The sequence below is a fragment of the Drosophila sulfurigaster genome, chromosome 3, assembly GCF_023558435.1.
Source record: "Drosophila sulfurigaster albostrigata strain 15112-1811.04 chromosome 3, ASM2355843v2, whole genome shotgun sequence".
Classification (NCBI taxonomy): domain Eukaryota; kingdom Metazoa; phylum Arthropoda; class Insecta; order Diptera; family Drosophilidae; genus Drosophila; species Drosophila sulfurigaster.
In genome coordinates, this window is record NC_084883.1 from 25,162,899 (window position 1) to 25,185,209 (window position 22,311).

Consider the following 22,311-nt stretch of genomic DNA (forward strand, 5'->3'; position numbering starts at 1 on the left):
CTGCGGGGAGTGGGTAGCTAAAAACGGCGAAAGTTTTAATTTACAAGGAAAATAATTATTGAAGGTTTTTGTTTGTTGTATTGCACGATAAGCGCCTCTGTTGAATTTATAGGATAATAATTTTCAGCTGTTGCAAAAACGTGTGACAAGGTCATGAAATACAATACGATATGGTATCCAAGAATTCAAATTCTTTTTTTAACCGCTTACACAAGGTTGACAGCAACAGCTGATACAATTTAACAATATGGCAGCACTGGAGATGAACAGCTGAGCAACAACACAGTGTGGAGCAAAACAAAATGCATCGATATACATAATATGAAATTATCGCAGCTATCGACCAGCCACCACGATCTGCTAAATGTTGAATACATCGATTAGAAGCAATGTTGTTCTGTTAAAATTTGGTGGGTTGTGGTGTTTACAGCTGTTAAATTCAAATGAAAGCTTCTGTTGTATGGTTTTGTTTACAATTAATAGGTGCCGCGTCTGACATTCATAATTTATATGATGACTAGCTATATGTTTATGCTTTATGTTCATTTAGAATGAGTGCTGGCATATTTAAACCATATAAAGAAAACTTGATTAATGAAAACTAAGCATTGGAAAAGAGTAATAATAATTTTGACTGCAAAACCTATTAATAAACATAAAAAGCAGCACTAGTGTGTGTGACCAGCAGCATATTGTTACCTCGATGTTGGCATAATTTGAAATTTAAATTGTGGTCACACTTGACTGCGGCATTTCTAACACCAAAAACATGAACACAGTGAGTACACAATTATTTATATTATTAAAGAATTTAAATAACAGAAACTATGTGTATATTTTTTATAATTTTCAGGAAACGTTTGCGATTACGGCCGAGAATGATAAATATAATATTGCCTCTGATTGCTTTCGCTATCCAAGGAACCGTTATAAACATTAGTTTTAATTAAATTTAAATGCATTAAGTTTAAAAGAGCGAAAGAGAGAGAACTCTATCTAGAATTTAATGCCTTACGGCCAAATAACACTGCTAAGGGATTTAACATATCGATTATTAGCAATGTTGTTCTGTTAAAATTGGGGGGTTGTGTAGTTTACAGCTGTTAAATTCAAATGAAAGCTTCTGTTGTATGTTTTTGTTTACAATTATTAGCTACCTTGTATGCATATATTATTAGTAGTTCAGTTCATCTTTTTTGCTTGTATGCCAATTTCTTGCGGAAAATTGCATTTATAAATAGTCTCGCAAACCAGTCATCAAATATTCCAGAAATAATTAAACGCATTGTGTTAATAACATTTTAGCAAACTGTTAAGCTTTTGACGCTGCTAAGTCAGCTGTTTGCTCACAGTCCGTGGATAAAGTCGGGGGGACGCGTAAAAAAAATTGAAAAATTGATATTTTGGTCGGTATTTTTTGCATTTTGCATTAAACAGTGCATATAAACTGCAACAAATTGCGTAGGAAACGTTCGCGCGTCACCTCCAAATACGGGCAGCAGTTGAAAAACTTTTTGTTTACCTTTTTTTCCATCGTATCGAGAAATGTTTTCGTAGCCTGCAACATATGTACATACATTTGTATATGTAAATAGAGCTCCATAGATGTGAGTGTGCGTGTTCGTGTGCCTGTGTGTGTGTACGTGTACGTGTACATGTTGTGCTATTTGTGAGTTTGTGCGTTGTTATTTTGTGCGTTCTCGCGGTCGCTCGAGCTGAAAATGGCATTTTACAGAGACCAGTTAAGTTAATGCGCAACGATGCAGATGCAGTCGACTGCAATTGCAGGCCCCACCAGGTGTTTATTTTAAGAGAGGCCAAAAAGTTCGAGCGCCCGAGCAGAGCAGGGGGGAGGGGCTGGCAGCAGAGCAGGCACATGGAAAACGAGCCTAAACAAATTGCTTTTCCCGCTTCCGTTGCTCCCGTTGCTCGTCGTCGTAGTCGCCGTAGCCGTTGCTGCTGTTGGTGGCGGACATGAATCTAAATCTGAATTTGAATCTGCAGCAAAGTAAGTTCCAACTAAATATGACTTTGCACTCGCACTCGCTCTCCCTCTCTCTTCACTCTACACTCTCCCCACACTGACACACACACACACACAAACATGATAGTATGTACGCACTTTGTACGTACATAACATAATTATCGATGAGTTTGACGTTATCTGCTTCTGATAACTGCGCTTCTTCGATTACCACTGTTCTTTGCTATTATTGGTTTTCCAATTAGTTTTTTTGTAGTATCTTCCTCTTCTTATGTGGTTTGTTTTGTTTTGCATTTCGCCCAAGGGCATTTTCCCTATGCATTTTCTTTTTCGCATGGTTCACTTTTAGGCGCACTCTGGACATTATGAATATGCCCGCGACGAAGAACTTTTATTCGCGCCTCAATATGTTTTTCGCAAAATATTTGCAAAGTGCCATTCATGCTTTATTTAACCAACTCTTGCTCTCGTTCTATGGCTATTTTTGTATGTTGTTCTTTATCCCTGTTTTGGCAAAGTGCTGCTTTTGATTTATGTTTCTAATAAAATTTCAATAGACTTGCAATTTGTCGTGTTGCACAGAAGAGAGCTCTGCGCCCTTGTTGTCATGCTTCATGCCACGTGCGTTCCACGACTGCACAGTGATGCAAACACTCAGCGAAAGTGAAAAACAAAATTGGAATGATGGAATAGTTGTTTAGCTTACTTAGCTAATATGAGCTTTAATTAGCAGCAGCGAAAAGTGCATTGATAATTTTCAGCTTAAATTATTGTTATTTCATCGATGATAACTTATCTGATGTTATTTTATTCTGTGAATATAATAATTTCTCTAGTAATTGAAAAAATTTGTATACTTTTGTTCTAAAATTTGTCGGTTATGGTAAGGTATCTTTAATTGGAAATTAGGATATAGTAGAGTCTGCTCGATTTCTGATCTAGGATATGCTAATTTTTTGTCCAAAGCTTTTAAAACAGTATAGCTGGCCTTAAGTATTAAGGACTATTACCATCATATGAACCCCAATTATGTTTTAAATGCAAAATCTGAACATATATAGTAGTCTTTTTGTAAGAAAAACGTTTTTGAAAGCTTTCAAGTTACTTGCACTTTCTTAAACCTAAGAATCTGTTGTCTTTACTCAAATACTAAAAGGATTAAAAACTTGGAACTTAAAAAAGATCATTAAACAATACAATAAAACTATAGATTTTCTAAATATGACATATATGTATTTTGACAATATGACAATATATGTATTTTACTGACCCAGATTTTTGTTAGTATGGTTGGAACTCAATACAGCTTAACTTTGAAGAAAAATAATCAAATGGACTCTTTCAAAATGTTTCTTTATTCCTTAAAACAATTTAAAACAAATTTTTTAAAAATCTAATAAAAAGTTCGGGAAATTTAATTCGACAAGGTGACTCCTATGAACATCAAAGTTCGAAATGGTTCGTAAATTTTCTAAAATACTTACAAATTTTTGGGCCAGCGGAATCAATTTCTCTAGCGATTTCTGTGATAATGTTTCATTTTGAACTTTTGTTTGTAATGCAACTTGCTCCACTGTGCCGCCATTTTCGTAGCTTGCACATCAAAAGCCGCGACGAACGCAAAAATATGCGAAACTTCAGCGAGCTCCTGCCTCTTGCTTCTGACCCTGCTTCGCTATCCCTTTGCCTGTCCCTGTCCCTGCCCCTGTAGCTGACCCCGCGGTGCCCTTTTTTCCCATGAGAAGTGTTTTATGTGTTACGCGAACATTGTCAGGGTTCTTTTTTGTTGTTACTTGACTGTTGTTGTTATTTTTGTTGTTAAAGTTGTTGTTGTTAGTCTTGCTGGTTATTGTTGTTTGTTAGGCCTATCGTCCTGTGTGTCCTGCCATACATTACAATGAAGTATGTGTGCCTGAATGAACGGACGCTCAGCTCAGCTTTGACTCGAGACTCCGCTGCCTGATTGTTTTGCTTTGGCGACCTTTTCGCACACTCACACATGCTTAGATACACATATATACATATGTATGCACACACACACGTATATCTATTTGGCCACATGGTCACAGACGGCCAGAAGCAGCAGCAGCAGCAGCAGCAGTGGCTAATTATGACCCGCACATTTTGAAAACAAACAGAGGGCGTTGAGAGTGTTGCAGGTCGAAGGAGGAAGGGGCGTGTATGCACATGTTTGTGTGTGTGCATGTGTGTGTGTGTGTGTGTCAGTTTGCCGGCCAAGTGTTTAGCTACGTTTAAATGTTTCCGGAGCTCACTTTTGTTTCGTGTCGCCTTCAGCCTTGGAGTCTATATTTGGCAACGCATGCAGCCTGCCTGCCTGACACTTTTGGCCGCCAGCTAACCCCCTCCTGCTCTTGCTCCTTGCCCTTCCCTTCGCTTACCCCCGTCACCTTGCCTTAGCTGTCGTCGCGCTGTTTGTTTTGTTGCACTTTTATTGCGTTTTGGGGCCCCAGCTAAGTAGTCCTCTCTAGTCCTCTAGTCGCTGTTGTTGTCGACGTCGTCGTCGTAGTGTGTGTGCCATAAACATGTCGTCTTTCGCTTGATTTAGCACTCTGACAACCCTCCGCGCTATAACCCCATTTACTCTCATTGTTGGGTCCAACACACACACACAAAATGGCCCCGTCTAAGCCACTGACCGCCAGCCAGCTAGGCATGTGTGCAACGTGACGTATACGTAACGCGTTCGCTCTTCTGATCATCTCGACGCAAACAACACTTTGTCATATTTCTAATGCCCAAAAATGTGTTGATGATGATGTGTTGACAATGCCCAGTTATAGCCATAAATTTTCTATAGTCCACAGCTTGTCGATTGTGAGTTATGTATGCTGATAATTTCTCTCCTCTTTGCAGCCAACACAAAGAATGGTTTGAGCCGTTTGAGCCTGATCAAATCGCAGAGCAGCGGCAAGCTGAGTCTTAGCAATGAGGTCGATGCCACAACAAACAGCAAAACGACGAAAACGACAAGTTTACGCGCTGCCAAACTCAAGATCGAGGCCATGCAACAACATCATCATCAGCAGCAGCAACAGCAGAAGCAGAGTGCCAGCAATATTATATTGTTGCGTGGCACTCGCAATGAAAATGGCCAGATCATCATACAGAACAAGCAGGACATACTTAGCCTGCTCAGCGAGCAGCAGCAACAGCAACAGCAGCAACAGGATAAGGCCACTGCCATAACGCTCAATCAGCTGCCGACAACAACAACTGTGGCACGCAAGACCATCGTGCAAACGACGAGCAGCAGCAGCATCAACAGTTCGAGCAGCATTTCCATAGTCGCCAGCAGTGGCAAGGAGTCCAACACGATACTGCTGCAGACGCCCATCAATGCCAGCCAGCTGGAGAGTGTGCTCAAGGCGCAGAACACGGCGACAACCAAGCTCAATGGCAACGTCAGCAACAAGCTGATTGAGCGTCCCTTTATGCTGAAACATGTAAGATCAATTTAACATTCATTTCCTTACAATTATTAACCACATTTCGTTTTGCAGGCCTCGCGTAGTCTCAGCTCGGAGAGCAACTGCGACAGCAAGTCACCGTTTGTGCTGCAGACGCTCAAGCGTTTGGAGAAATCGCAATCCATTCTGGTCATACGTAATTCCACAACCACAAGCTCAAGCACAGCCATGGCCACATCGCCACCGCCGCCGCCACCTCCGAACAGCAGCAACAGCAACAAGAATCACAATGGAACACAGCAGCAACAACAGCAACAACAACAACAGCAGCAGCAACATGTGTTGAATGTGACACGCAATGCTAAGGTATCCAAGGCGGTGGCTGCCACGTTGCACAAGCTGAAGTCGCCAACGGGTGCCACAGCAGCCACAGCTGCCGCAGCGGGCACAACAACCATACTGCGGCTGAGCAAGAGCGTCAACAACAGCAACAACAACAAGCAGCTGACAACAACGGCCACAACAACGTCGGTAGCAACAACAGCGACCACAACAACAACGGCTGCAGCAGCAACGGCAACATCAACGCCAGCAAATAAAGTTGCCACAACAGCAGCAACAACAACGGCAACGGCAATGGAACAACAGCAGACGCCACAAGCGACAATGCAACAACAAACGAATGTGCCACTTGGGAGCGGTAAGTCTAAGCATTCATTGTTGTTTTTCTTTTTGGACGGGACCTTTGCATTTCAGATGCATCGCATAAATCGGCTGTCAGCAGGTGGCAACTGCTTGCAGCCTTGAGTTGTTCAATTTTTGTTCCCCATTTTTTTTTGCCTACTTTGAGGCGTCGCTTTAAAGGCGCAACTGATTGAGGCAAACGAGCTCGCGCTTTCCTTTCGACCAAGTCGCGTACGTGGTCAGCCTAACAATTATTCAATTAAATCAGAATAAACTTGCCTCCGGCCGGATTTCTTCTTGGTCGTTGTCTGTTCTCTCTGTTGCCTGTTTTACAGAGCATTCCAGTGCTGTGGCCAGCTGTGAACGCGTCGCTGCGTTGGGGGCTCATTGATTTTCACACTTGCCAGCATTTGTAATGTGCCCTGTAAGCATGGCAAGTCTTTGAAAGGTATATGCATTGAGGGAACTGTTGGTCAAGTAAGCTAAGATTTGATTTTTGATTAAATGACTGGCTTTTTCTTAGTCCATTCAGTTACAAAAACTATTTGAATGAATGACATTCATTCGTCAGCTAAAATCTGTGAAATTTTATTGTCCAATGTTTGAGAGCCTTAAAAATTCGTTAAACAAAAAAAGAAATTAATTATATGTATTTAATTGATATGATATATATTTCATTTGTTTCAAACAAGAAACAATTAAATATACATATAGTATATCATATGTTTTAAATTTATTATATTTAATTTGTTTTTTTTGTTTGACAAATTTTTAAGGCTTTCAAATATTTGACAATCAAATATCAATTTTATATTATAAACATATATATATATATATTTTTTTTTGTTTGACAAATTTTTAAGGCTATCAAATATTTGACAATCAAATATCAATTTTATATTATAAACATATATATTTTTTTAATGTAGATAATTCTACAGCCATCTATGAAATTTTATGCAAATTGAAATTAAAATAAATATATTTTTTGCACAAATTGATTGTGTTAACAAATTGCAGTGCAATTATACGAAATTTGCAATTATGTGTCATGACTTTATGCTAAAAGATTTACAGTTAAATGTATAATTATTCAACATTTATTTATTTAACTGTTTATCTTAATGTCAACTATTTTTTTGTTATCTTAAAGTTGATCATGAGCAGTCAACAGTAAGAAAAGTGATTTTTATTAAATTAAAATTAATGTAAACTTAAGAGTAATTCTGTTATCTTAAAATTAAAACTTTTAAAGGGTATTCCACTGCCTATCATTCAACCCTCTTTTAATAGTCGTTATTGTAGTGTTTCTATCGAAGAACTCTCTGGGGTGAGCTTCGCGGCTCAATTGGCTGCTCCTTTGCTTGCTTGGCCTTCGTTTGCTTGTTGCAAGCTAACGAAAACATATTTGTTGTTGTCACCGTTGTTTTTGTTGTCGCTGTTGTTATTGTTGCTGTTGTTCTTGCCCCATCTATGTTCATTAGTTAGCGTTCTTTTCGAGTTGCCAGTTCGACCAAAGTCCGTAGCGAAGCCAGCGAATTCCTCAGACACTCGATTGCGATTCGATTGCGAGTGTTTCGTGTAAGCAACGTGTAACAAGAAGAAATTAGTTCATTTAGGCGTAAAGTGCTCAAGTCTTTCAATATAATATCTGATCCAATTGAAACTTGAACGAAAACTTTTGCCAAGTGCACTCTTTGAGATGCTCTACAAGAATAGAAGAGAATGAGAAAGAGAGTGAGAGAAAGAGGGAAAACAGAGCGATCCAAATGTGGAGCTTTTGCTTTAAATAAATTTCTTGGAAATTATTTTTATCAGTTAAGAGTATCTTTAACTAATGAGATTTTAACAAAATTCTTGTTCATTAATATCTCGGGCAAATATTTATTTTATTTAGGCTGTGGTTATTTTAAGGAACTGCAAACATGTTTGTGCTATTTAAATACTATTAAATATTTTATATTTGATTCTTGGGAAAATTTTCAGGGAATGGGAATTTTTTTGCGTGCCACACTTTTTACAGTGCAAACAAAAATTGAATTAATTTTAAAAATAAGTAAAAGTTATTCTCAATTCTCTAGATTTGCACTATTGCACAATTTGACAAAGCATTAACGATATATTTAGTAAATATGAAACTTAATTCATGCTTAATTCTAAAAGAAAAGCTGGGTACTTATGCATTATGCTGCGCTTATTTTAAAGAAGTATTTTTGTGTTACCTTCATAAAATATTTTTTTTTTTTGAGAAAATATATTTCTGAAATTCGTTAATATATTTTTATAGTATGTAAGTTTTTAGAGATAGATGAAAATGGAAAAAAACAGAATTCTTTATTACTCGACTGTTAATTCTAAATACCCTTTCATACTCAAAACAATAATCTTTGAAGATTGTTTATGCATTTCGATCATTTAAACACTTGCAGCTGCAAAATATGCCCACGCATTTGGCAAGGTTTATTACGAAGTCCGTGGAGATTGAAGATTGTCGCTGTAGATTAGCCGAGTGTCAACTTGAGTTGGAGTTCAAATACGTTGCACGTAGCGAGAACTTGCTTCGGGCGAATGGAATTGCTGATGTCTACAGAAATGGTAAATCGAGTTCTATTATTATTGCTGTTGTTGTTGTCAATAGTTGAAGATAAAATGTGCGACAATTCTAGAGTTATTCGTATTCTTGTCCAAATGTCTGTGTGAGGTGTTGATTATTGCACTCGATTTGGAGTTCGAAAGACAGAGAAATGAAAAGAGAGATAAAGAGTGTGGAAAGAGACAGCTGGTGGAAGTTTTGTCGCCTTTTAGCGTCTTTGTTTTTTGGCCACATATTTTTTTTCTGCTGACACATTGAAATATGCTTCGCTTTCGTAGGGGGAAGACCGAATAGATGCCTGACTGCTGCTAAGTGATTTTTAAGCCAGATTTAAGTTATGGCCAAGACGATTGTGTGGGTGTCAAGTGGCCAAAAACTGCTGTTCAGCTGTCCTCATATTGCAACTTGAGTATTGCTGATGTTTCAATTGCTATGCCTTGGGTCGCTTATTGAGTCTTTTTCCCCCCACATATACATATGCATATTGCAAATACACTACACACACTCACATATAAACTGTGGTGTGTAAGCGTGTGGAAAATGCAGACATCCGAAAGATACTTATCTAACTTGCAGCTAACAAATGCAAACTGACTCAGTAGACTTTTGCACGCTTGCATTTTATTGATAAAACTTTGGCTAAAATTTAAAATATTTTAATTTAGTTGTAGTTTTAGTTGTGTTTTGACTGACTGATGCTTTTGTTATTCCTTTGCTTATTTTCGCCTCTTGTTTTTGTTGTCTGTTTGCTGTTTATCAGAGTCAACGAAGCCATTAGCTAAAAGGCGCCCAATGCCAACCTTCAAAAAAATAAAAACACAAAAAAAATGCACCCAAAAATTCGCTCACTCTTGTACTTTTTCTATTTCTTTGAATTACTATATTTTAAAGGGTATATGGGGTATATCGACAATGTCAACAGTAGGAGGAAGAAATGTTTCATGTAGGTTGAAGAATTTAATGTTTATTTAAAAGTTTCTATTTTAGAAATATTTTATTGGTATTTTGTATAGTTCATTTACTTTCACTTAAACTAAATCTTCATTAAAAGAAGATCAATTTTTTATCTAATTCCTTATCTTTACTTTTTTGTACATATACATTAAAAAATAGATGTCCTTTGAATATAAAAATTTGAGAATTCAACATTCAACTTAGACTTTAATTTTAAATATAAAGACTTATTTTTTGAATCTTGTGAAGAAAACAATGAAATTTAGTATTGGAATTTTTAAGAATTGTCTTTCTGATAATTTAAGATCGAACAAATTTAGTTCTAAATAAGGTTTATCTATTCCGAATATTTGATTTCAATTTAAATTGTAGCAGATGACTACATCATTTATAAAATCAATTTTTAGGGGGTATTTTGCAGTCAGTCAATGCTAGCATGCGCTTATCTGAACTTTTTTTTTTGTTGAAGGTAAGCAAATTAAACAAATTACCAACAGCGGCACAGGTTCGACCCCCACAAAGCTCACACAAATCGAGTCGGAGTTGGAGTCGACCAAAAAGTATCTCATAGATACTTTCGCATGCATGTGCCGTCATGTGAGCAAAAAAAAAAATTGAAAAATGAATGGTAAAAATCTAAAGCTGAAACTTTTTCACATTTGTTTTTTTCATGTTTTTATTTCTGTTTTTTTTTTTTTCGTTGATATTCTTGCAAATCCTTTGGCTTGCTTCATTATCATTATTTCGGGCGCTTCTTTTTTTCAAGCACATAATTGCCAAGAGAAAAAAGTTGGCGCTTTGTTTTTCGGCCGTTGTGCAAAAACTTTTGCATTTCCGTTGTTATGAAACTTGAGCCCAGTGTTCAAAAAAAAAAAAACAAAAAGAAATCTAGAAAACTGGGGAAAAAATGGCAAAAAGAAAAAGGGCAAACAGTGCGAACGAGCTTCTTTCTCTTGTTAGTTTTCTTTTTGTTTCTGTTGAGTTAAATTGCAAAATATGATGGGCCCGGCGCCTGGCACCACTTCACACACACTCACACACAAGCACACTCACCCACACACACACACTGAGGGGCACACTGACACATAGAGGAAACTACAAAGAGAGTTTTGCCCTGTAGGTGACTAATTGGATAACACAGTGTCTAATTGTCAACTGCCACGCCCACCACAACGTTAATCTGTTTAACGCCCTCGCCACTTTTTGTCTTTCGTTTTTGGCTGCAGTGCATTTTCCATCATTTTGATTATTGCGCCGCAAGTTCTTTGCTTTAGTTAGGAATTTGCAACTTTTTGTTGCATACTTTTCCCAGGACAATATTTGTCCTGCCCTGATTTGCAATCTGCTCCTAATGAGTCCACACAAAGTGCTTGATGTGAATAAACACTGACATTTTTCACAGTGCGAACAACAAACAAAACTGTGTGAGAATTAGAAATTTTTGTTTAGAAATTGAACGTTTTTTTTAGAAAACGTTTTCACATTTTTCACAGCCGAGTTTGTAGGTTTCTTATTTATTTTTATTTACCTTTATCGAAATATAGAAATTATTTAATTGAATTATTTGAGTGCTCGATTGCTTTTTAAATGCGTATGTTGATATTAGTTTTATATTTTGTACTTATAATACTTCTGTTCTAAGCGATGATAGATAGCTATAATGACTGACATAATTTAACATATTTTTGCATTGCTTTTTGGTAATTTGTTTTATAGTGTATGCGATGACTATGATGTACTACTATTTGTAGTGCTTTCTTAGTTAATAGATCGACCGTAATGTAGGCTTCTTTATCAAAGTCATATAAATCAAAGTCTTTTTCCTCACAGAGATTTGAATAGGCACTGAATAAATGCACATCGGCCACAACAAATCAAATTCATTCGTCTTTAAGAAATATTTGGAAATTAAAAAAAAATATATATATAAAATTCTTCATAGAGTTCATTGAATTGACGGATCACAAACGAATTGCTGTAAATGCTTTTTTTTTTGTCAAAAATTAAGTAATTTGTTGATCCCCTATGAATATCAGAGGTTGAAACTACAAATAATCATATTAAAAGAAAATTAGTGACCGAGAACTAATGATAGAAACATCTGCGAATTTTATATGATATCATTAAAAACCCATTTAAATACAAGTTTACATTGTAAAACTTATTTGGCGCTGAATAAATGCCAAACCAAAAATATATTTCGCCTCAGATTTTATACAACATTTGCGTAGAATGGCTAAATTAGTTTTTTTTGCTGCTCTCGATAGGCGGATTGTGTTTTATGGTAAGTTTTGCGTATCTGCATAAACTTTTCACATCAAATTATTTGACAGGCACAAGGAAAATTTAAGACTCTGACGTGTGAAATCCTCGATCTTGAAGCTGGTAATTTCAATAAATGCGAGATAAAGGCTGTCAGTCGAACAAGGAACGTTATAAACGTTAATTATAACTTCCATCAAACTGTGGCGACCAATTTGGCGGTAAACTCTTGATAACAAATCGAAAGCGTTAATCACAATTGAAGTTCATCACATAGGCTCATGTTGGATTCTTTAAGCGAACGAATGGTTGGCAGCCTTTCCTATATTCTTTTGAAATGGATGTTTGTAGGTTCTTCAAGAAACCATATAATGTTGTTGCAATAATAACTGTCGCCTATCTGCGACCTTATAGTAATCTAAATCACTCCTGCCCCTTCTTGGTATGTATATGCATTTTTTGTCTTTATACAGATAGATTTAAAAATTGATTTATATTGCAAGACTGGATCCTCGATAATTGTCAAAGGCTTTGAGCTAGATATCGATAGCTTTCGATCACGTTTTCCCATTCCAAATGGCGAGTATGGTATGAGACTATCTGTTAAGGTAAATAACATCTTAAAGGCAACGGTTAACGGCTCTATTTATCATTTTGATTACAAGGATCAATGAAGTTTTGAGTCACTTATTGGCTGTGATACAATCCCCATATACATATATAAACTAATAATGTGTTATTTATAGATACAGCAGTGTTCATTAAAATAGCAGTGCGATAGAAGCAGAATTATATAAAGTTTTTTTTTTGCTTATTCCTTTTTGCTAGTTGATCGCGGGCACATTGTAGATAATGAATAGTATTAAAAAGCTTATCAAATACACAAATCCGATAAACGGGTGCCAACTACAAAATATCATATTAAAGTAAAATTAGTAACGTTCGCTGATTTTATGTTTCTGCTATGAATTCAAATGATAACATAGGCGAAATTTAATTGATATCATTAAAAACCCATTTAAATACACATTTACAATGTAAAAGTAATTTGCCGCTGAATAAATGGCAAACCGAAAACATATTTCGCCTCAGATCTAATACAACTTTAGCCTAGAATGGCTAAATTAGTTTTTTTGCTGCTCTCGATAAGCGGATTTTGTTTCATGGTAAGTATCTGTAAAACTCTTTTTACTCAACTTAATCATCAACTTAATCGACAGGCACAAGGAAAATTTAAGAGTTTGAAGTGCCAATGCTTGGATCCCGAAATTGGTTATTTTAGCAAATGCGAGATAAAGGCTGTTAGTCGCACAAGGAACGTTATAAACGTTATCTTTAACTTCCATGAAACTGTGGCTAGCAATTTAGCGGTATACTATGATATTTATTACCACTCGAGAATTTTAATCACAATTGAAGTTCATCACATAGGCTCATGTGGGATTCTTCAAGCGTACTAATGCCTGGCATCCTTTCCTATATTCTTTTGACATGGATGTTTGTAGGTTCTTCAAGAAACCATATAATATTATTGCAATAATATCTGTCGACTATCTGAGGCCCTATAGTAACCTTAATCACACTTGTCCCTTCGTGGTATGTATATGCATTTCATGTGTATATAGACTAAACTTTAAATTGCATTATATTGCAAGGCTGGATCCGCTATAGTTGTCAAGGACTTTGAACTAGACATCGATGACCTTAGATCACGTTTTCCCATTCCCAATGGCGAGTATGGTTTAAGACTATCTGTGAAAGTAAACAACATCTTAAAGGCAACGGTTAATGGATCTATTTATTACTTCGATTACAAGGATCAATGAAGTTTAAATTAACTTATTGGATGCGATCCAATCCTAATAAATATAAACTAATAATGTGTTAAGTGAAATGTTCTTCTCTTATACATACAGCTGTATTTATTAAAATAGCAGTGCGACATAATTTTTTGCATATTCCTTTTGTATAAAGCCTGAAGAAAACAAGTAAGAAATCTGCAATCGAGTGTGCTCAACTCGCTAATGGCTTTTATTACAAGCAAAAGTGTGCGATATAATCGTTTAAATTACCAAATTATTACCCCGAAAAATATTGAAATTTACCAAAATGTGTATTTGGTATATTGTTAGAAAAAATGCTGTAAAAAAATAGTCACATTTTGACGCTGATCAAGAATATATAAATATTCTTCCTTATGCTGGTTATGCCCATGGGTAGAAAAGTAAATTTCTTTGTTTAATTCTTTAATTTTGTTGTGAAAACTTTCTTTACAGTGGCCAAAAACCGTATTTTTTACGAATTCCTATAGTCAAAGACTTCCATGGTTCCATTAATCGAGAGCATTTTTTGCTTTTTCCGCACAAATGTCAATTGCGCCATGTACAAACCATTCTCAACTGGAAAACGTCCTAGAAATTCATTGAGCTCAATGTCAAAGTTTGATAGTTTGATTGGCTCGTTTGCCTGTGGATAGATTCAACAAATCAATCCTTTAATGCTTTAATAATACCAAATTATGTCACTTACCAGATACGGACATGTGTGGTTGAAGTTGGTGTATTTACGAACGTAGAAGTAAGCCAACTTAGCAAGAACATTATAAGGCTTGACCATAAATTCGCATAGATTGAACTTGATTTTGTAGAGAAACGGATGCCAGCCGTTTCTTCGTTGATAAAATTGTGCTTGAGCCTAAAACGTATTCAAAATTAATAATTACAATTTTCATGCTAGTGTTACTCACTTCGAAGTCGTCGATTATTATCTTCGGTAAATAGTGTATATTAGCAACCTTTTTATTGCGTCCCACTAAATTGATTCGACATTGTGTGAACTCACCAACGTCCTTGTCAATCGCATTGCATACAACGGACTTGAAAGGTGCTTGCATCGTTTCAGCCACTAAACAGATTATTAAGAGGAAAAACATTCTCGGTAGTTTTCAATGTACTGCGGTTTTCTATGACTGCGTTGATATTTAAATTATTGATCATATTCGTTGTGAGTTATATGTTAAATGACATTTTAATGAGCATTTTTATAGTTTTCTTCAAACAAACTAGAATAATATTGAATTTGGGCAAAAAGGTTACAAGCCGATAATGATGATTATTTTTTCAACCAAATAATTTAAATTCACTTTTGAATTATGATTTCGATAGTTCATCAAAATGTTCTTTTTATTGTTTATTTTTTTGGACACTACCCACTAGAAGGGTATTATGAGTTTGTGCTTGCAGAGAATTTTTTGTTTTCTAATGTATATTTTACCAAATATGGTCTTACGAATATGTGCTGTAACATAGCATTTTTACATTTAGCATATTATGTTAGTTTTGTGCTATATTTTAAATATAAATATTCAAAAAAATTGCTCAATTCACTTCAAACGGATTGCGAAGTTTTTTTTACAGTTTATTAATTTGACAGAATATTGAATATACATTCCAATATAACAACATTCCAATGTAGATATAAGCTTTATTTATAAAATCAATATTATGTTTGAACAAACATATTAATTCTAAAATTCGTTGATAGATTTGATAATTATTATAATTAAAGAAAGTTGTATTTTGAATCCTTTAAAACTATTATAAGTATATTATATTTTATTATAATAATTGAATAAACTATATAAAAATTCATAAAGCATTTACAGCTGCTCTGCTACAAAGGACTTAACAGTCGGTTTTTAACGTCCGATGTATATGTACATACACATGTTAAGTAATCTTGAGGTCTGCAAACTTTCAGAGTTCTTGTATGTTATTAACAGCGAAGTTGACAACGCAAATAACGTATTTATCCTATAAAATTTGAAAGAGAGAGCGAGAGAGAGCTAGTATCACACAGTCAAATGTTTTTGATTATGGATTTTACTTGATTAAACATTTTTCAGTAAATTGAAGATGATTGCCAAAAAATAACAGCAATTAAAAGTGCATATGTAGATGTTACCTTTATTTGTAGAGTTGATTATTTGCTTGAATTAAAGACAAAGAGAAATTATAAAAGTTTATTGACTGATCTTTTATTAACAGAGCAGCTTTTCTCTGTTGTTACATTGACAACTTTTTTCTTCCTCCAACAACTTTGATTTCACCAAAAGAAAACTTCATATTTACTATCAACTGCTTGTCTTGTATCCATTATTATAAAAAAAGTATTATTAATTTTAAAAGTATTTTTTTTTGCGACCGTGAAATGCCTCAGAAAAATTTTAGGATTACTACAAAACTTAAAAAAAAACGTTAAACACTGAAAGGTTTTGTTTTAAAATGAAAGGGAATATAGCCTCGCTTGATTTGTGCCAAATATAAGTATATAACAAAAACAATAATGTAGTATTTAAAAAATAAATATTATAATTATGAAAGGCATGCGTTGGAATTTGATGAAATTTAGAAAAGTTGCAGTTGCAGTTTTATTCCTTTTTATACAAAAACAAGGAGAAAAGCTACAGTCGAGTGTGCTCGGCTGTGAGATACCCTATAATACCCTTTCTACCCTATGGGTAGCGGGTATTATGATTAATACCTCATGAAGATTCACCGAATTAATTTATTTTACTGCATTGAAATAAAAACAACATACATATATAAAACAAATTACATTTTTTTTGTGAAAACTTTTCTCACAGAGTCCAAAGACCATATTTTTTTTACGAATTTCTATAGTCAAAGACTTCTAGGCTTCCATTAATCGAGATAATTTTTTTTTTCTTCAGCACAATTGTCAATTGCGACATGTACAAACCATTCTCAACTGGAAAACGTCCTAGCAAATCATTGAGCTCAATGTCAAAATTTGATAGTTTGATTGGCTCGTTTGCCTGTGGACAGATAGAACTAATCAATCCTTTAATGCTTTAAAATAATACCAAATTATGTCACTTACCAGATACGGACATGTGTGGTTGAAGTTGGTGTATTTACTAACGTAGAAGTAAGCCAACTTAGCAAGAACATTATAAGGCTTGAGCATAAATTCGCATGGATTGAACTTAAATTTGTAGAGAAACGGATGCCAGCCGTTTCTTCGTTGATAAAATTGACCTTCAGCCTAAAACGTATTCAAAATTAATAAAAATTTCAATTTTCATGCTAGTGTTACTCACTTCGAAGTCGTCGATGATTACCTTCGGTAAATAGTGTATATTAGCAACCTTTTTATTGCGTCCCACTAAATTGATTCGACATTGTGTGAACTCACCAACGTCCTTGTCAATCGCATTGCATACAAGGGACTTGAAAGGTGCCTGCATCGTTTCAGCCACTAAACAGATTATTAAGAGGAAAAACATTCTCGGTAGTTTTAAATGCACTGCGGTTTTCTATGACTGCGCTGATATTTAAATTATAGATCGTATTCGTTGTGAGTTATATGTTAAATGGCATTTTAATGAGCATTTTTATAGTTTTCTTCAAACAAACTAGAATAATATTTAATTTGGGCAAAAAGGTTACAAGCCGATAATGATGATTATTTTTTCAACCAAATAATTAAAATTCACTTTATATTATAATTTTGATGATTCATCAAATCATTTCCTTTTTATTATTTTTGCGGTACATTAATTTGATATATTTGGCTTTTAATCAAAATGGGTAGCGGGTCTCTCAGAAAGACGCCAAATACGTCCGTAACATTTTAACATTTGTCATATTATGTTAATTTTGTACTACATTTTAATTTGTATATTTGAAAAATTTGCTAAATTCCCTTAAAACGGATTGCGAGGTTTTATCACAGTTTATTAATTTGACAGAATATTGAATATACATTCCGGAATAACAACATTTCAATGTAGCTATAAGTTTTATTTATAAAATCAATATTATGTTTGAACAAACATATTAATTCCAAGATTCGGTGATAGATAGATTTGATAATTATTATAATTAAAGAAAGTTGTATTTTGAATCCTATAACTATTATACGATTTTTATATTTTATATTAATAATTAAAAACACCATTTAAAAAGAGAAAGAGAGAGAGCTAGCATCACACAGTCAACTATTTTTATACCCGCTACTCATAGGGTAGAACTTTGTGCCGGCAGGAAATGTTTGTAACAGGTAGAAGGAGGCATCTCCGACCTTATAAAGTATATATAATCTTGATCAGCGTCAACAGCCGAGACGATCTAGCCATGTCCGTCTGTGCGTCTGTCCGCCTGTCCGTATGAACACCTAGATCTCAAAGACTATAGAAGATAGAGCTCTATTTTTTTTCGAGATCATTTCTTATATTTGCACGCAGATGAAGTTTGTTTCAAATTTTTGCCACGCCCACTCCCGCTCCTGCAAATCAATAATAACAAGAGTAATATTAAAGCTAAACGTGCGAATTTTTGGTATATATATGCTCGCCTCTATATTTGTATCTGTATGCATGAGGCACTGCGATAGCTCTATTGCACTATGTTGAATTTCACCCGTTTTTGTGGCCAAAATTAAAAATTTTGAAATTAACAAGATTTTTGAATGCAGGTTTCTTGTATAATAAAGGTTATTGCTATAGGAAGGTATTTTAGAAAAGTGGGCGTGTCAACGCCCACATAAATCGAAAAAAAGCGAATATATAAATCAATTTTCAAGTTAGAGACCCGAATTTTGGAACACATGATGAATGTCCTATTTCAAATGCGCCCTGAAAATTTAGTTCAGATCGAATAATAAAAATGGAAGTTATTCAAGAAAAAAAAATTGCAAAGGCTTTACGAGTTCTGCAATTCTGATCAAAATGTTGCTCCCTAATAATTCAAATTACGCAAAAAACCGCAAAAAAAGCATAATGAGCTTACATATTATGAATTCAGAATTGATAGATCTACAACATGTATATGGACACTCACTGAACAAATTTGAACATTTTAGTTAAAACCTTTTGGAAAGTTCAACTTTCTTTCGAAAAGTGACAAGGGGACAACACTTGCTAAATATACAAATTGTTAGAAAAATACGAACAAAACACGCAACATATTAGTATCAACACATAGCAATAACTTGAGGAAGTAATATTCCTTTTGAATTTTATTATTTAATGATTTTTTGTGGGAGATATGCCAATTTAAAATTGCATCGCAAATTTAATATTTAACACTGCACGTATTGTCTGCTTGCAACAGCTTACTTTAACAGCTGTTATTTTAACATTAAACTGTTAAGTTAACATTTTAGGTATACAATATCGCGATTTGATCATTTCTCAACATGGTAACATTAAAAAAACGGAAATTTGAATACTTGCGAAAAATGAGTTTTGGCCACGAAAACGGGTCAAATTCAACATAGTGTATTGGTAGAGTGCAAGCATATTATTGTTGTGGTACTCGGGGAACTCGGGCTCGAGCCCGCTCAGTGTATAAACTTTGTTTTTACTTTTATTCAAAATGCGTAACGGGTATCTCACAGTCGAGCCCACTCGACTGTAGCTTTCTTACTTGTTTTTTTTGCATATTCATTTTTGGTAGTTGATCGCTGGCACATTGATTTTGTAAAATGGAAACCTTTAATAAACCCTGTTAGATTTGTATAAAGCCTAAAGAAAACAAGTAAGAGCGCTGTAATCTGTCTGCAATCAGTCTGCTCAAATCGCTACTCGTTTTAATTTGAAGCAAAAGCGTGCGATATAATAATTCAAATTATCAAATTATACACCGATAATTACTGAAATATACCAAAATGTGTAATGTTAGAAGAAATACTGTAAAAAAATGTTGCTTTATCACCGTACATGGTTATATAATCACGGCTTGTGACGCTGATCAAGAATATATATATTCTTCTCCTTATGCCGGTTAGGTTTATGGGTAGAAAAGTTCAAAAATACTTGAAGTTTTATTGCTTTTTTTACAAAAACAAGGAAAAAAGCTACAGTCAAGTGAGCTCGACTGTAAGATACCCTATAATACCCTTTCCACCTTATGGGTAGAGTGTATAATGATCAAAACAATTTATTTTACTGCAGCGAAATAAAAACAACACATTTAAAACAAATTTAATTTATTTTGTGACAACTTTTTTACAGAGGCCAAAAAAACTGTATTTCTTAGGAATTCCTATAGTCAAAGACCTCTATAGTTCCATTAATCGATAGAATTACTTTCTTCTTCCGCACAATTATCAATTGCAGCATGTACAACCCATTTTGAACTGGAAAGCGTCCTAGAAATTCATTGATCTCAATGTCATAGTTTGATAGTTTGATTGGTTCATTTGCCTGTGGAAAGATACAACTAATCAATCCTTCAATGCTTTAAAATAATTTCAAATTATTTCACTTACCGGATACGGACATGTGTGGTTGAAGTTGGTGTATTTACGAATGTAGGAATAAGCCAACTTAGCAATAACATTAAAAGATTTTGTCATAAATTCGCAGGGATTGCATTTAATTTGGTAGAGAAATGGATGCCAGCCGTTTGCGCGCTGATAAAATTGTACTTGAGCCTAAAACGTATTCGAAATTAATAAAAATTGCAATTTTCATGCTAGTGTTACTCACTTCTAAGTCTTCGATGATTACCTTCGGCAGATAGTGAATATTAGCAACCTTTTTATTGCGTCCCACTAAATTGATTCGACATTTTGTGAACTCACCAACGTCCTTGTCAATCGCATTACATACAACGGACTTGAAAGGTGCTTGCATCGTTTCAGCCACTAAACAGATTATTAAGAGGAATAACATTCTCGTTAGTTTTCAATGCACTGCGGTTTTCTATGGACGCGCGGATATTTAAACTATAGATCGTATTCGTTGTGAGTTATATGCTAAATGACATTTAAATGAGAATTTTTATAGTTTTCTTCAACAAACTAAAATAATATTACATTTGAACAAAAAGGTTTTAAACCGATAATGATGATTATTTTTCCAACCAAAAAATTAAAAATCACTTATAAACTATGATTTTGATAATTATCTTTACACCCACTACCCGCTAGAAGGGTATTATATTATGAGTTTGTGCCTACAGGAAATGATTGTAACAGCGAGAACGAGGCATCTTCGACAATTTGGTATATTTTTTACTGAATATATATTCCGTTATAACAACATTCCAATGTAGATATAAGCTTTATTTATAAAATCAATATTATGTTTGAACAAACATATTAATTCCAAGATTCGGTGATAGATAGATTTGATAATTATTATAATTAAAGAAAGTTGTTTTATGAAAGTTTGAATCCTATAACTATTATAAGCATTTTATATTGTATTTTAATAATAATAAACCTTTTTAAAATTCATAAAGCAGTTGCAGCTGCACTGCTACAAAAGAATTTAACAGCCGGTTTTTAACATTCGATGAATATGTACAACATATGTATGTTGAGTAATCTTGACCTTTGCAAACTTTCAGAGTTCTTGTATGTTATTAACAGCGAAGTTGACAACGCAAATAACGTATTTATCCTTTAAAATTTGAAAGAGAGAGCGAGAGAGAGCTAGTATCACACAGTCAAATGTTTTTGATTATGGATTTTACTTGATTAAACATTTTTCAGTAAATTGAAGATGATTGCCAAAAAATAACAGCAATTAAAAGTACATATGAAGATGTGACGTTTATTTGTAGAGTTGATTATTTGTTTGAATAAACAAATGCATTATTAGATTCTGAAAAAATACATTTATGTTGGCTTTCAAAGAACGCAACTTGAATTTAAGAGCTTCAGGATGAACGTTTATTTCTTAATAGCTCAGCTTTTCTCTTTTCTTACATTGACAACTGTTTTCTTTCTCCAACCACATTGATTTCACCAAGAGAAAACTCTCCATAATTACTAATAACTGCTTGTATCCATTATTTTAAAAAAAGTTTTATTAATTTTAAAAGTGTTTTTTTCTACGGCCGTAAAATGCGTAATGAATATTTGAGGAATACTACTCAACTGTTAAAAAACTTTCAACACTGAAAGGTTTTAATTTAAAATGCAAGGAAATATAGTCGCGCTTGATTTGTGATAAATATAAGTATATAATACAAACAATAATGAAGTATTTAAAAACTAAATATTATAATTATGAAAGGCATGCGTTGAAATTTGTTGATTTTTGAGATTTGCAATTCGGTTTCCCAACGGTAAAAATTATTGGATGATTTTTGTAATTATTGTGGTATTATTCTTATAATGTATCTGATGTTATTGTTGACAGTAAATTTGAATATAACTAATAAAATGCAACAATTATTTTGCTATCTATAATAACGCTTCATCTAATTATGCTAAATGGTAAACAACACTTTATAGTATATCATGAATTCAGTCTGAGTCATGATAGAGTTCGGATGTGAGCTCATCACACAATAATTTATAAAAAATGATTGGTAAACAATTTGTAATCACTAAATACTGTATACAAATAATCCTGTCAAACATTTGCA

The 22,311-nt window shown here is 34.2% G+C and overlaps 2 protein-coding genes across 10 annotated transcripts in view; one reads left to right on the forward strand and one right to left on the reverse strand.

Moving 5' to 3' along the window:
• LOC133844019 (histidine-rich glycoprotein-like) overlaps positions 1 to 22,311 on the reverse strand; it is a 154,779-nt gene that overhangs the window by 37,930 nt on the left and 94,538 nt on the right. The gene's annotated exons all lie outside the window — the stretch shown is intronic.
• Positions 1,346 to 22,311, forward strand: part of LOC133844855 (uncharacterized) — a 62,686-nt gene continuing 41,720 nt past the window's right edge. For 6 of the 9 annotated variants that reach the window (XM_062279123.1, XM_062279124.1, XM_062279121.1 and 3 more), the window contains exons 1-3: positions 1,380 to 2,008; positions 4,859 to 5,448; positions 5,506 to 6,112. In XM_062279123.1, the coding sequence (XP_062135107.1) occupies positions 1,975 to 2,008; positions 4,859 to 5,448; positions 5,506 to 6,112 (1,231 nt within the window). In that variant the 5' untranslated portion in view covers positions 1,380 to 1,974. Of the gene's footprint in view, positions 2,009 to 4,858; positions 5,449 to 5,505; positions 6,113 to 22,311 lie in introns of all 9 variants that reach the window. The other 3 variants (XM_062279128.1, XM_062279120.1, XM_062279127.1) reach the window with 3 other exon arrangements.